At 33.5% G+C, this 16,041-nt stretch overlaps 1 protein-coding gene across 50 annotated transcripts in view; it reads right to left on the bottom strand.

The window, feature by feature from the left end:
* RIMS2 (regulating synaptic membrane exocytosis 2) overlaps positions 1 to 16,041 on the bottom strand; it is a 448,206-nt gene that overhangs the window by 128,800 nt on the left and 303,365 nt on the right. For 26 of the 50 annotated variants that reach the window (XM_027657142.1, XM_027657165.1, XM_027657167.1 and 23 more), the window contains 4 exons: positions 15,449 to 15,511; positions 7,257 to 7,436; positions 6,033 to 6,142; positions 5,204 to 5,236 (listed from right to left, as the gene is read on the bottom strand). In XM_027657142.1, coding sequence (XP_027512943.1) covers positions 5,204 to 5,236; positions 6,033 to 6,142; positions 7,257 to 7,436; positions 15,449 to 15,511 — 386 coding nt within the window. Of the gene's footprint in view, positions 1 to 5,203; positions 5,237 to 6,032; positions 6,143 to 7,256; positions 7,437 to 8,942; positions 9,015 to 15,448; positions 15,512 to 16,041 lie in introns of all 50 variants that reach the window. The other 24 variants (XM_027657177.1, XM_027657189.1, XM_027657172.1 and 21 more) reach the window with 7 other exon arrangements.

Below are 16,041 nucleotides of genomic sequence, written 5' to 3'. Positions count from 1 at the left end.
AGAATTCTTTTCAGTTCTCTCATTACCTGTATAAACTTATGCGCAATTAAATAGCTCATCGAATTACTCAACTTCAGGTTTAGCTAGCATGTAATAGTAATTTAAAAACTACTTGTTCTAGCAGGTTATTGTTAATAGAGTGAAATTTAGGCTATAATCAAAGCCAGTGCAATGGAAACTAACCTCTGCATGCATTTCTGCTCTACAATTCTGTGATAAAATCATGGCATTTAAATTCCAATTAAAATCATGACATTGAAAATTCCAATTAAAATATTCAGCAGGGATAACATCTATACACTCAAATGTATAGAAGATGTACCTAAGACTTTAAAAAAACTGATTTCAGTAGAATTGAATTAAAGTGGTTTTGGCATGTTGGTACCCTGAAACATAAACAAACAATGGATGTTATGAGCACAGCTCATAAATGACTCCTCAGTCATTTTTCTTTATGCCCTTTGTGGTCTCAGACTTAGATAGTAAGATCTCCAAATTTCATAAAGCTGTTTAATTCCTCCTTTTACCAATCCAAGAGAAAATGATAAGCTATGACCTCCCTTGAAAGGTCAGAACCTTGAGCTCTTCATTTTGGTAAAATTTGTTCAAGTTTTTCTGTCGAAATCATACCAATGCAAATAAAATGTTTTAATATTCTTCAGGGGCTGAGGTCTCTACCACCTCTCAGGAGGGTGAACTAAGCATCCACAAGTAAAACCCAAAGGGTTTTTTTGTATTGTTGCAAATTCTTTGTTGAAGTTAAAAATCCAAGGTAGATTCAGGCAGTATCCTAAGGAACCCTTGTTACTGATGTTAACTAAGCTATTCTCTCTACTTTCCTGTCAAGCACACATGATGCAAGTTATGCTGTGCAAGCACAAAGTTGTCTAACATCATACAGCCAGTACCACAGAAGTGTCCACACAAACAAATGGGTGGGTGCAAAGCTATGTGCCTTCATTTTTTAGGCTGCTGTGTTTGACTAAGTCATCAAGTTCATAGCCAAGCTGAAGGTAATCCAAGCTCCTGTCTTATATTATATACATGTGATCAATCACCTTTTGTAAAATAAAGTACCTATATATCATATAGTCTTAAAAACGAAATCACAGCTTACAGAGGATGATAGAATTATGACCAGTGTTAATACAGGTCCTGTGCAATTGCATTAAAATAGTCTTTCTCTGTCTCCCATCAAACTGTAGGGCATTGGAAAACGCACAACAAAATTCCTTTTCATTTTGCAAAACTATGTCTCATTTAACAAAGAAATAATGTTCTTAATAAAATAAAGCCCCTTAAAATAAAGAGCGTTTCTGTCAGGGGTATCTGTGTTCCTAATTGTTGGACTGCCTCAGTAACTCACACTCCATGCTGCATCAGTTACAACAGTACCCTGACATGGTTCTTTTTACAGATTTGAAATTGTATTTAGAGAGATATAAAAACTGGACTTATGGTTGCTAGCTATCCCTGATTAAACCTAATCAAGTATTCCTGTTAATTCCATTCATAGCTAATTTTATTCTGGAACAAGATCACCCATACCTGAAGTTAAGAGAGGACAGTTAATCAGCATTAATGTCAGGCTTTAACAGCCTCTGAAATAACTTTCCCAAGACACAAGATTATTATGAGATCGTGTAATTAAAGTCTGTTCCATAAAGCATAAATAGAAGGGAAAATCCTCACTGAGCTCTACTGTTTGCTAAATTTCTGAGTACTTTATTTTCATATTTTAAGGTTTTATTACATTTCTTTACCTAACATAATTTTCTAGTTTTTGTGATTGGATGGAGAGTTGGGAGATTTTTTTGTGGGAATGAAGAAAGAAAGGGCTATGTTTATTTTTAACAGGAAAAGGAAAAATCTATATTAGGAAAAAATTCTCTCTGATTAGTAATTAACAACAAACTGAAAGGGTGAATACTGAATACTTTCAAGAGCACTTTATGGTGTTCCATTTTAATTAGCAACAAGCAATGATTGATTTCATCCTTCTACCAAGGCGAGTAAGAATAAGGAAATACACTATAGCCACATATAAATGCAAAAAATCACATTAACCCTTAAGAACTACAAATATTGCAGTATTCACTTATTGTCTGTAGTGCTAATAATAGAGGACACTTAAGAGTAAATAAACATTTCACATGCTAAAACCAATTTCAATTTAATAATACTGTTTTCCTACAAATGTTCATTTAAATGAGATAGCTCTATGTCTAGCACAATTTAAAGATATACAAGCAAATGTTCAGCTGGAAAAAAAAAAGTGTTCTGGTGATTCAGTAGTGAAAAGTCGAAAAAAACTTAAGTGGTCCCAGACATCTTTTCAGAACTCTTTTCCAACCACCTAACATGAAAATATACTTAGCTAACAAAGGCTAAAGCAAAACCCAAACTGCCTAGATGCTATGGTATACCTTGGGTAAATAAGATAATTACATGCATTTCATAAATACTCAGTCTTTCTTTTGAACAGGTAAATCTGACACTGGAAGCAACACAGTAGTGGGAAGTTAAGGAATTAGCCAAAATACCGTGATGAAAAAAGACTGTAAATGCAATACAGATAAGCATGTTCTCCTAGAGAGTATGTGGGAGAGTATGTATGAGACAACACACTACAGATAGGAATGGTCCTTCGCAGCTACTCACAGCTAGATTTCTTATGAACAAAGCTCTCTGGTTATTTCAGAATTTTGAAATAAAGTATTCTGGGGATACCTACATGCCCTGGAGCAAAATCTTGCAACTACATAACACAGTTCATGGAACTAAATCTAACTCAAATCAAGGTATTTTAATTCTAATCCTAATTAGGAAAGCCATTTCCCAGAGGGGCATTTTTTTCCCCCTATAGATTCCTTCCCTTCCATTTCTAGTCACACAGCCATAATCACACCATATTCCACATTCTACTGAGTACTGCACTATAGCAAAAAAATATCTCCAACAGCAAATTACTCCCTTATTTTTACTTGAGTTCTGGCTTTTCTTCAACTACATTTTAAGAAAAGGTATGCAGTTTCAACCCTGTAACAAATACAGATTATTCAAATCTATGCAAACTAAATGAAACTACTGTAGAAGTTAACAACAGATAAGTTTTTACTTTTTTCTTTTTCTCTTTTTTTAAAAAATGAGATGACTTCAAATTCCTCTTTGTCTATAATGTATCTTTTATTAACTCTTTTCTTCAGTGTGATTTTAACTTAATCTGGTCAACAATAAAATCATTGATTTCAAAATACAAAAAGGTTAACCTTCACACTCTGTTTCCAAGCAATATAGAAATGCCTCTGCTTCTATAAGAGCAGAAAGGTCTGTTCTGTGACAATGACATTTTCTGGTATGGTCATTAGGCTTTCCCAACAATAGACAACCGTTTTGATTAACCCAAGGGCATATAAAAACACATTAAAATCTGCACAAATGCCTACAAAGCTTTCAGGTTTACGTGATGCTTTATTTGTTAAATAATGACATAAACTCCTTCTACGATAGTCAGTGTTTCCAATTCTATTACTTTTAAGTTTTTATAACCGGTACTTCACTTGCTTAAAATAACTTTCTGTAAAATTCAATTCTCCACAGTAAAAAGACTGCTATTAATCTTAATTACGTTTTGTCACTGACAGAAGTTAGGTAATCTGCTGTTCTTGCAGAGCACTATTATTTTTAAAGAAAATTATTACTCCCCTTGAAGAAAATTATTAGAAAATCCTATAGAAGGGTAGAAAAAGCCTCAAAGGAGAACTTCATTGGTATTAGAATATAAGATCTTAATTCATGACAGAAAATTGTATAGAATTCTGTATGAAAACTGTATCTATGGAATATATTTTTAAAAGGTTTTACCATCTTTATATATGTAAATTCAAAATGAAATCTATCTATTTACTGTATCTTGAGTCACTGATGATGCTTTTATTGTACATTAAAACTTCAACATCTCTGGATTTGGCAATTTTCCATAACCCAGATTTTCCAAAAGACTACTTTTTTTCAAAAGACAGAGTTAAAGGAAAATATTACTCAGTCTTCAAGGAAAAACAGAGTTCCTCAAGTCCCAGCAGTACTTACCAGAGCAAACAATTCTAGCACTCCTATAAAAAATAATTATTTTATTGTATTTATTATATTTCTCTCTATAGAACCTATGAAGTAAATAATAAATAAGACTGCTACCCTCTCTAATCAAACACAGTAAAAATATGCAGTACTTCACAATTGTTGCTCTAAGGAGCTCACAGTCTAAATAGATATACTAAGCAAAGAGTAGGGAAGAATGGTAAAACATAAAAGCAAATACAGCAATGACAATAAACATCATGTGATTAGATGTGATTATTTCCTGGCATATCTAGACTGTATTTCATATAAGCAATTCACAACACATAAGACGACAAAGAAATGAATATACTAGGGTGGTGACCTGAGAAAACAAGAGTTTTCTTTTCATGGAGTTTTTGTTTCCAAAATGGAAATAAATACTGTAAACATTGTAAATATTAAATTAAAAAGTCTGATGAGACAGATTCAGTAATACTACATAAAGACCCTCAGTGGAATAACCAAGGACTGCAATTGATATCTTGTGGCTTGCTATTAAGTAACTTAAATGGTTTGAATGTTACAAAAAATAAGGGGATTTAATTTTTAGCAAAAATATTATACCTTTTTGAAAGGTATAATTAATTTAATTAATTTTTTCCCTATATTATTTGAAAATTACCTTGTAATTTAGCAAATGTATCAGACTATAATATGTTTGCAATAAAAGCGTTGTTTTGATCAAATGCATGGTTAACATTACACATGTCAAATAGCTTCAAATGCCTATATTTAAACATGTGCCTGAATATCTGCTAATCCTGGAAAGGTACATACATACACAGGTTAGCTGAAATGCCCTTATTTGCTGCAGCATAAATTCTTGGTCTTTAAAAAGGGTACATGTTTAGGTACTTTTCTAATGACAATCATATTTAGATAGTATTATTTATACCTTTTTCATGCAGAACCTTGTACAATTTATGAGCTACAGGTCTAAAAATAAAGACTAAATATTTATGACAATAATTCTGACTGTATCTGTGTAATCAAGTAACACCAATTGCAGTTGGGTTTATTTTTCCCTATATAGCCTCTGAAAAAGGCTTTCAGGTGAAAAACAAGCCCTTCTTTATCTACAGACCTTCATAAGATTCTATCTCCTTGTCTCCATTGTCTAGGGAAAGTCACGAAAACAAAACAAACAAACAAACAAAAAAAAAGGAACCAAAGCACAGGGGTTAAAAACAACAGAAGTTTTATAAAAGATACAATATACATGTTAAGAAGGATTAAAAAAAGGAGTGTATATGGCCATTTAGACTGATTTTGCACAGCACATCTAATTATTAGAAGATGAAGGTGAATGTATATTTGCTATCAAAAATGTGTTTATATACCCCTGTTTCTAAACATTTTGGAAAATGTCTCGATCAACCAGTGCTTTTAACAAGCATTAAAGATAAGCTCAATCAGAGTACCAGTAAAACATGAATCACGAAATATCTTTCTGACCTTTTCCATTTTAAAGATTGTTACCTCTCTTCTTGCTCTTCCTGTTTCAAGAAGCAGATGTTTTATATCGGTGTTCTTTAATACACTACACGTGAACCCACAAGTGATCAACTATGTTCCCGACTCCCAAAAGAGCCAGAATTTTATCACTAAACAACACACAGAAGATCATTTCCTGTGCCTGTTGAAGTCAATGACAAAACACCTATTGAGTTCAGAAGGAACAGGATCATGCTAATAGTCCACCTTGGTTCATGTGTATTGCTGGTGATTCATTTCAGCCAAGAGTATTGTAGATATTAAAACATAATGGAAGAAAACACAGTACAAAATACAATACTACTGTCAAATCCTAACTCTGTACACAAAAACTCAATAGATTTCAACTCTAATGGCAAAAGAAAAATAATAAATATAACCAACCTTCAGGAGTAATTTGGATAAAACCACACACTTACTTCTCTCCAACGTCCCCTTGGGTGGGAGCTGCGGTAACTGCCTGCCCCTTCGCCCTACCACCGGAGTACTTGATGGACTCGTCTGAACAGACCCAGATCGAGGATGTGACCTATGAGACACATATCAAAACAAACCACAGCCTTTAAATGACAAATTCATCCTTAAATATCATCAAGAACTGATAACATGACTAAGTAGGCTTTACATCACTTGGGGCCCTTGCAGCCCCAGAGTGAAACTATTATCGCATTTCAGAAAAAGACCTGATTAAAAACAGAAATCTCTCCATGAAAAAGAAGCCAAACTAGATCTGAACATCCATAAGATACTTGTTCGTACAGTCAAGCCAGAAAATGTGTTGTGTGCATATTCATGGACATATGAATATAATACCCACATACACATAAATTTATCCACAAGTCAAATTCAATGATCTTTACTCAGCATGTATTTGCTTAAATTACATTTAAGTGGCAATGAGATTACATGGATTTGTCTAAACAAAGTAATAAACTGAGAAAAGACACTGATATTTGACTCTAACTCTCACTGGGGATTTGATGTTAATGACTGTAACTTTTAGAAAACAAATAATGTATTCTGCGGTTCTAAAATAAGGAGAGGCTTTACTGAACATCAACTAGAGCAAAATGCACTCATCTTTTTATTGTATTATGTTTATTTAAGCTAAGAATAAGGCATAGCAATCCTCAAAATATCAATCAGGGGTACTCAAACAGGAACAATACAGACTATGGCACAGTAAAATGTAGTCAGAGAAAATGGTGGTTAAAATGATAATTAATAGACAAAGTTAGTACAGTCCATCTAAAGAAACTTTTTTTTTTAAAAAAAATAGTTTCATTTGATGTTATGATGGCTGTTCCATAAGCGATGTCTGATGAACACAAATAATTTCTCATTCTGTAAGAGAAGAATATGATAGTTATGAAGTGCTTTATGTGGGAAACCATCCAGGATTCCTGATAAATGAGAAATCATAAACAAATGTAGTTAAATACAGCTAGCAAATGATTTGCAATGGCTGCCACACCATTATATCCAGAGTTGAATATAAATAGTGTGTTGGCACTGAAAGGGTTAGTATCTATTGCTACTAGTGATCAGCTAAGGATGAGGCGATACCAATTAGCTACTGGGAAAATAAAATGGTGAGCTGGTGGGGCAGGAGGGGATTAGTCTGATTGATTTGTCTGTTTCACCTCGGTAACGCAGGTGAAGGAGGGGCAGATCTTCCAGTCATTAATGAAGGCATCGACCTGATGAGGTTTGAGTCAGGACGCTCTGTGGATCGGGAGCGGGAGTTGGTCCGCTCTAGCATAGGACGTTGCTCTGTTGATCTGGATCTTTGATATGGCTGTCTATCTGCTGCTTCACAATTCCTGTAATGTTAGTCAAAAAGCAGCTCAGATGAACTTTTCTATTAATTATAAAATATGCTGCATGATACTGGTTTGGAGCAAATCATTTTGTTATGTATATTTTTGGGGGGAGTAAATTTTCTGATAGAACTTCTTGATAACATACAGGTTTTTTATACATGTATGATTTGACTTGCTCCATATAACTTGCTCTTGATAAATGGGCTGAAATGTTTCCAATGTCTTGGTAATGACTATCCATGCAATAGTCTGTTTCCTGACATTAAAATGTTGGTTTGTGTCAATCAATACATCAACCTGGGAAGAAAAGACTAGATGACATAATATTAAGTCTCACTAAAGTTTAGGACTCATTTAATTGTGCAGTTTAATTTTAATTGTGCAGTTTAATTTTGCATTATCCCTCATATTAGTAGGGGTTTTTTTAGATTGCATTATCTCTAGAGGTAGCACTCTTGTTTGTAGGAAACTCCACATTTGAGATGTTATAATTATCATGTAGCACTGTTAATTATTACTAAACTCGGAACATCTGTCAAAATATAGACTGGACAATAGTGATGGATTCATATGTGGTGCTCAGACTGTAATCCAATGAAAACCTGCATCGTTAGTACTTGCAAAGGTTCCAACAACTAGAAAAAGTTTGGTTTGTAACTAAAAAAAAATCTCCTAACTCACAGTCTATGGAACTGTACTAAAACAGCAATGGAAAAAGTTATCATTAGAGATGCAATAGGGAGAAATTAGACTGAGCAAAAAAGAATTTCTTGATCAAGCAGTCTGGTCTTTTACTATTAGGCAATTAATCAAACCATTCCTTTCAGAAAATAATCAAGCCCCACCTTTTTTCACAATGTAATTGGTCTGTTTGAAAGGAGTAATGTTTATTAGCAACATCCAAAAATAAATTAAATCAAGGCATTTTAAAAGTAAAATCCATACCCTAATGGAGCTATTTCTTAAATCCACAGTCCTCCCAGCTCTCCTTGAGTAACTGAACGGTTACAGAATACAAATGGGGAACGTGTACCCTTCAGGACTTTTCCTTTAGCTAAGTCATGCCTTTTACAATGGAGTCAGTTAATACAATGAGTGGCTGGATGGTGATTAAGTGTAGCAAGAAGTCAAATTTTAATCGGTATCAAGAAAGAGAGAGACATACCACAGCCTCACTGTGAAGAGTTTTATGTTAGTAACAGCATTTATTTCTAAAGAACATTGAAAAACAATATAGTGGCTAATTTTGCTGCATGGGTTTATAAAACAGCCATTACAAGCAATGTCTCTTCAGGCCTTCCATGAGGTCATAATTGGACTCCCAGAGCAAACGAAGGAATTGCCACAGACAGATTCAGAATAATACCACACACCATGGACCTATATCTATAAGCTCCTAACAAGCGAACACACCACAGTGAGACACATAATGGTAATTATAAGCTGAGGCACTAAAGATTGGAGGGAAAGTACAATGAGCCTGGCACAAAACCATGACAAAATTACCTCACTTCTTCTTCTATCAGCTCTGTTTCTGAATGGGAAGCTTCATCAGCAAAAACATCCACTGTCTCGCTTCTTTTACATTGTTGATAGACAAAGAAACACAACCTTAGCTTTAATATGAATGCTTTTTAGTTTATGTAACTGTTAAAGAGAGTTTTCAGTGCTATGGAAGGTGAGAAAAGTGTCAGCCACCTGCATGATGGTTAAAAAAATGACCATGGAATAAATTCTTTAACTATGGAAGCAAATTTCAAGAAAAAATATTCCTAAATTCAACAAAATTACAAAAGAGAATATGGCCAAGGTCCAAAAAACCCACCCCTATCTTATTTACCCACATATTTAAGAAAATTAGTGAGCCCACAGAAACTTTCTTCTTTGGGTCTGCTATACACACATAGCTAGAATACTCTTTATCTTGTCAGTGAGTGGAGGACTGCTAGGCCACACCATCAGAGACTGGTGGGGAAGTGAGAAGTATTATTTAATTTTCTGTTTCTCTCTTCTTTCAACATCCATTAGGAGATGTAGAGAGGAACAGGTGAGTAGCAACCACATGATTCTCATAAACACTTCAGGAGAAGTTAAGACTCTCACTTGTTACTCTTAAGGCCTCGTTAGGTATAAAAAGCTCTTAGGTATAAAAAAATATTTTTAGGATGTTAGAGATCTGACCCATTTCCTGTATTAGAAGGCAGGGAGGTATTTTTACCATTAGAATAAATACTAATGACTTAGTGTGCAGGTTTCATATTCTGCGGATCATCATGGAGCCAGTGTAGCTAATCACTATGCTACCAGATATAGGCCTCAAAAATATTCGGTTTGCTACAATCTGCAGTTGGCATTTACTTTAAGAGGAAAAACAATCAGGGGTTCCAGAAGTGAAGGAGAGCGTGAATTTTGGCAGTGAACATTTTGCTTTGAAGCTTTGGCACTGCTGTTGTTTTATAGACTGCAGGATTTGAAGACTAAGTTAAATCCTGAGATGAAACTGAGTTGTCACTCTCAAGTTCCAGGCTACATGCTGCAATCCTCTTCAAAAGCACCATAGCAAATGGAGGGCTATTTCAAGTGGACTTTCTTCCACTTGAAAGTTTCACTTTGTTGTTTTACACCATATACATATAAAGAACAATTAAACAGATAATTTTACTGTCTATTCTTCATCCTCACTTATTCTTTTGTTCTTTTAGCAGTAAACACATGTAATATATGATCCCAGTCTTCAGAAAAAAACTATCCCTTTTAAAGAAAAACTATCATTCCAACGAGATGCTTGGGTAGTGAAGGTCCTCCCTTACCACTGAATACAATTACGCATTAATATCACAATCCAGACATAAGCATGGAGAGCAAATTAAATTGAAAACAGAAGTCCTTAACTTTTCAGATATCATTTCAAGACATTCTCAAAAATTATCTAGATGAAACTTTCCTCTTTTCTCATTATAAATCATATCATACAAATTCCTAATTTTTAAAGAGGTAAATATGATAGTCTTAGTTAAACTATTCAACATCCATATAATATTTTAATGTACACTAACACTGTTTATCTTTGCTAACAGACCTTTCATTATGAAAATACAGTTAATGAAATGTCAAATGATGACCTCCTTCATTTAGTGTTGCCTGTGGTAGCATCCTTCTACCTTTGCTAGGGAAAACATGTGAGATGGTCTATTCCCTTGTCAAAGTATGCAGGTCTTGTAAGCTGACTCTCCCCTCCACAGAAGAAAGAGTACAGCAGTGTTTGCTTCTAAGCCAAGCCCACCTATCCCTATGAGACTGAGCTCCCTGTAAGTCACTAATACATGGAAAGTCTTATGAGTTTTCACAATCTAACTTTATATTCCAAACCCATCAAATATTATGATTAGAATCTCATAGTATTTAGGTACCACTGCAAACTCTACTTACTACAGTACAGTATCTAACCAAAGGTGCTACCACACTTTATTTGATCTACTGATTTATCTCCATTGTTCTATATTCATAGTCTGGAAATTTCAAACACTAACTCTTTTCCCAATGCAGAAAATAACCATTTCTAATTTTTAATTTTTCAGATTTGTTACTTTCTTAACAAATAAAAAGAATTTTCAACAAATTATTTTACTCATTGATCTAAACTTATCTATAGAGGAAGCTTTGTAAAAGCTGAACATTTTCCAACAGTAAGCAATTGTAACAGCTTACAGAACAAATAGAAGTTATTTTTTACCCCAGAATGACTGAAAACACAATTTATTTGAAAGCCCATGTTAATTTTTTTTTTACTGTGTACAAGCTATGAAACCATGCCAATCACAATTTTAGTATTAGGTTTTTCTTGTAACAAAAAACTGAAGAAATAAAAATAGAATAGCTGTAGGAATACAGTACACTAAAATCCAGCTCCTACTTCATCTTTTTTCATCTAGAAGCACTGAGCACAGAACAAGAAAAATACAACAATACACTTTCTAATTATCATAATTTCAATCCCCAGCTAATATACAAGGCAATACCTGTCAGTGTCTGTGGATGGCTGCTGGATTTCAATCCTTGGACATGTTATTCTTCTACTAGCTATAGGAACTTTGCTGTTTAGTCACAGACACAAGATCCTCTGTTAGCATAACATAGATAAGCATGTCTACAAACAACTACCAAGCAAACTTAAATTTGAGTCATAAATATTGCAATGGAAAATGGGAAGGAGCAGTACACTGTCAAATGTCTACATAAACTGGTGACGGGATAACTCACCAAATCACTCATCTATACCTCTAGGGAAACAATATAAAATTATGTGCTGCTATAGTTTTTAAAAGCCAGGAATGTAATGCTTTTAGGCACTTTGGTTAAGGAAAAAAAAAAAAAACAAGGAAAGAAAGATATTTAAAGACTTTTGTGTTGCAGTAATATTCTATCATGATTTATATATATATGTAATATATACACATACATGCATATACTCATATGATCTATTCACATGCACATTACCCTGATTATAGCTACAAGTATCTCTACGTGCCATTGACAGGCACGACTAAACTGTAATACACCAGTGTTTGAACTAGTTTTCTACCAGCTGACTCAGCTAAGCAGACAAAGCAGAGAACTCTGCTGCAATTCCAGGCACGCTGTGCTCCACACTCCTGTGTGCACACTGCTACATCTACAGAAAGTCAGCTTGCTTAAGTATCTGCACATGGCATTGCAGTCACTTTGGTGACTCTGCTGTAGACATATCTAGTCCTGCTAACGCACGGCGGCATTGCACAATTATAAAAATGCTGACAGGAAGCACAGAAATCTACACCTATAAAGATTTACTCTCCAAAATATGTTTCATCGTTGATATATTTACAGAGAAATAGCAAAGCCCTACTTTAAATAGGGAGTTAGAGCAGACAGGTTTTTCAATGTTTTTTCCAACCTGAAGTAGTTTATCATTCTATGGATGCAGTCAGAGGTTTCTACTAGCTACTACAATCAAATATAAGTAAAACCAACAAGTAAAGCAAATTCTGGAACAACTAAGACCGAAATGATGTGCTGAAATATTTCAGATCCTCTTTATCTGTAAAATCAGACCTAACTAATTTTGTGTATTTTTGAGGAATTCAAAAACAACTTGAACATTTGAAAGGAAAATAGTAAAATATGTAATTTCTTCTTCACAAAAAATCTCAATATTAAACAAAAAGAAGTGTTGAACCCTTTTGATAAAGAGACTTTTTAACTTCCAGGTGACACTATTTGCAACCACATTCAAATGAGAGCAAAAACAAAAAACGAGCAAATAATAATAATAATACTAATTTCACTTAACTAGTTAATTTTAACTAGTTTAAGAATCAGTTTCCAGTATTTTACTCAAAAGTAATTTCTAAAAACATATGAACCTTGCAGACTACCATTTCCTTACACAGAGGTGAACCAATGGCTGCAAGAAACACGTTGCCCTATGTCTTACCAATTTATTTAGCTTGCACCAACTTTAACAAATTAACATTTATTCTTTTTTTTATTCTGTGTCTACAACATTAAATACTTGTAGGCATTCTTTCACTAATAATTTAAAAGTCTGAGAAAATTAGATTTTTGCTATAATGTCAAATGTTAGGTGTTTTTTACATTATTGTTTCTGGTACTTGTAATGTACATTTTCACTTATATAGGCAGTTACCTTATATAGTATCTTGTATTTTGCCTACTTTTCTAACTTTTGACATCTTTTACACAGACCATCAATTGACACATATTAAAGAATCACACTACACGAACACATATCTCTATGTTCACAGATGATTCACTGAAGATCATCATAAAGTTGATTAGGATTCAAAAGCTGGGAATAAGAAATTCTCAAAGATGAGAGCTGAAATCCTCTCCCCTTCTTTGCCTCAGGTCAGTTTTATAACTGAATATACTGCAGCAGTTCTCTCAAGATAATAATCTAAACTTCCATAAAAGTATCGGAAATATTTCAAAATATAATAGTTTCAGCTCTATATTATAAATTTATTCCACATATTTTCCCATTTCAAAACACAATATTTTATCCACTGAACTTGAATGTTATATCATAATGTATGAGCAATGACAGGAACATTCAAGAGTTTTAATGAACATGTATTTAATGACTGAAGTATAGTGGTATAGAAAACAATGAATAGAGAAGCTTGAGAGGGAAGCAATGAGAAACAAGAATTTCCTAGTAGAGCTTGAACTTCAAATACAGTTCAGCAGAGAATTTAGATTATAGACTAATAAGATGAATTAGCTGTAGGCCTAAAACTAAGCATGAACTTAAATATCCTTTTGTACAGTGCAGTACTAAATGAAAAATCTGAAAAGTACTTGGTTCTTGATGGCTTTTGTGGGATTTTTTTCCCCAGATCTTAAATATAATTTATTTCTAGATGGCACACATACATAGTTGGCCTTTTTTTCTCCAGTGACATTTTTAAGCACCAATAATATGGTAGATATTTAATCACCACCAGGGCTACAACGATACAGTTTACTGTATATAAATACTACAGCTGTGTGTTTATCCACCTTCTTAACTGTTGGCAACAGCCCTGTAATTCTCACCTCTCTGAAGTCAACAAGAGTTCTGTCATTTGATGAGCCTAGGATTTCAATCAGATCATTCCAAGAGAAGCAGATATGTAAGACTTTATTATCTTTTAAGTTCTCAAATTACGAATGAGCAAAATAGCATTCAGTTTCTGTTAAAGGCATTCTCTAAATCCATTGATCTTAACAGATTCTGATCCATTTCAGTAGTCTTTATTCTATTAACATATGTTTTATGCCTTATGGTTTACCTAAAAGTCATATTGGTTCACAACAAATGATTTTATCTTTTATTTCTTTTTCCAAATCGTTTTGGAGCTAAATTTAAATGGGAAGAGAGAGTAGTAAAAAATATATTTCTTTTAAAATTACAAATCTATTTTTAGATATTTACTATGTTAAATAGTAATCTAATATTTACCTACATTAGCATCTATTCAGTACTAATTATAAGACAAGAGAAGTATCTAGACTAGTAACTAGAACTATCTCATATGACTATCAAAAGCAAATACAAAAGTTTTATTTACACAAAACACTTTTCAGCCTGCTTTAAATGCTGTTCATTTTCAACATGCTTGTGCACTTTCCAGGGAGAACTAATAAGCACGGCCCTTGGTGTACACTTAAAATTGAAGAGCCAGTAAACAGTGTCACTCTGGTTGAAAAAGCTAGGGAAGAAATATGGTCTCAAGTAAGTCTCTGCAGCTGCACTAATGTTGAGTCAAAAGACCCTCAAACCCCTCTCCTTTCTAGAGAACAGAGAAACTTGCATTAAAATCTTGAAGAATTATTTCTGGGGTTTATCAGATTTTTTTCATTTTCAAGTTGTCAGTCATTATGTTCTCCCCTGTTCGCATTCACAAAGGAAGTAAGCAAAAAAAAAAAGAAAATCCTTGCAAGAGCCAGAAGAAAATGAGGGGGGAGCAGTAAAGTAAAAGAACTAATAACAAGAAAAATTTGTGTGCTGTCTTGATCAACCAGCTACAACTAGGAAGAACTAAAGATTATAAGGCACACAGCACTTTGCATGGGTTATGCATCAATCACACAGGAAGATAGGTTAGACAGCTTGAACTGGGATTATTTCTAAAAGTAAAAAGTATTAGGTCTCAGAGACACATTCCCCAACACTGTGAATGTAGGCAGGTATTATCATTAAAAACCACTTTTTCACTAAAGCAGCCCAGAACAGTGAGAACAAGTTTTAAAAATAGTGCAAACGCAATGTTCTTTTGCTATTTGTAACTGAATAAAATAGTTTAATCTTGGAAAAAAAGACTAGAACATAAGTGCCTTAGTTCTGAGTCAAGAAAGACATAAAGAAAAATACATTTATTAGGACAACTGGTACAATTACAAATGAACTCTTATTATAAAGATTTTAAATATATTTTAGCTTTATCTGTAACACTACACTCTTTACTTACCCATATTTTTCAGCTGAACCATTGACTACATGATCTGCCCATGAACTTGCACCATTGTACCACCTTTACAATGCAGTTAAAATAAAGAAATGTTATAAAGAAACACATGTATTATTAATAGCACTCTAATTTATATGACATGACCATTTCTCAACAAAATGGGAAAATTTCCAAGTATTTCCAAATAATTTTGCACATTTCATATTGTCTCTCAGGTATGAAGAAAATCATCTTTTTCAAAGCTAAACACTATGAAAATTTTGGGGTTTTTTCCTGATATAACTCTTATATTTAGCTTCTAGATTTTTCAGTAGTTTAGCCATGAATTTCAGTTCCATAAATCCTAATTGATCCCTCATCTTTTCCTACATAAAAGTCGTCATGTTTTCAATGGTTATTGACTTTGTGGAATAATTAAAAGAAATTGTGGAGATATAACACTACCAAAAATAACATTACATGCATCAATAGTTTAAAATATTGCTTTTAACTTCAAATATACGAATTTTTCAGTTTTTTTTATATAGTAGGGGTTTTTTTTATATAGTTACTTAAGAAGAAGAAGAAAACTCACTTCAATCAGATCAACCAAT

This window comes from Corapipo altera, unplaced genomic scaffold (assembly GCF_003945725.1).
Source record: "Corapipo altera isolate COAL_440 unplaced genomic scaffold, ASM394572v1 52b, whole genome shotgun sequence".
In the NCBI taxonomy this organism is placed as follows: Eukaryota; Metazoa; Chordata; class Aves; order Passeriformes; family Pipridae; genus Corapipo; species Corapipo altera.
Note: the sequence above shows the minus strand (reverse complement) of the source record. Positions and strands in the feature narration are given on the sequence as shown.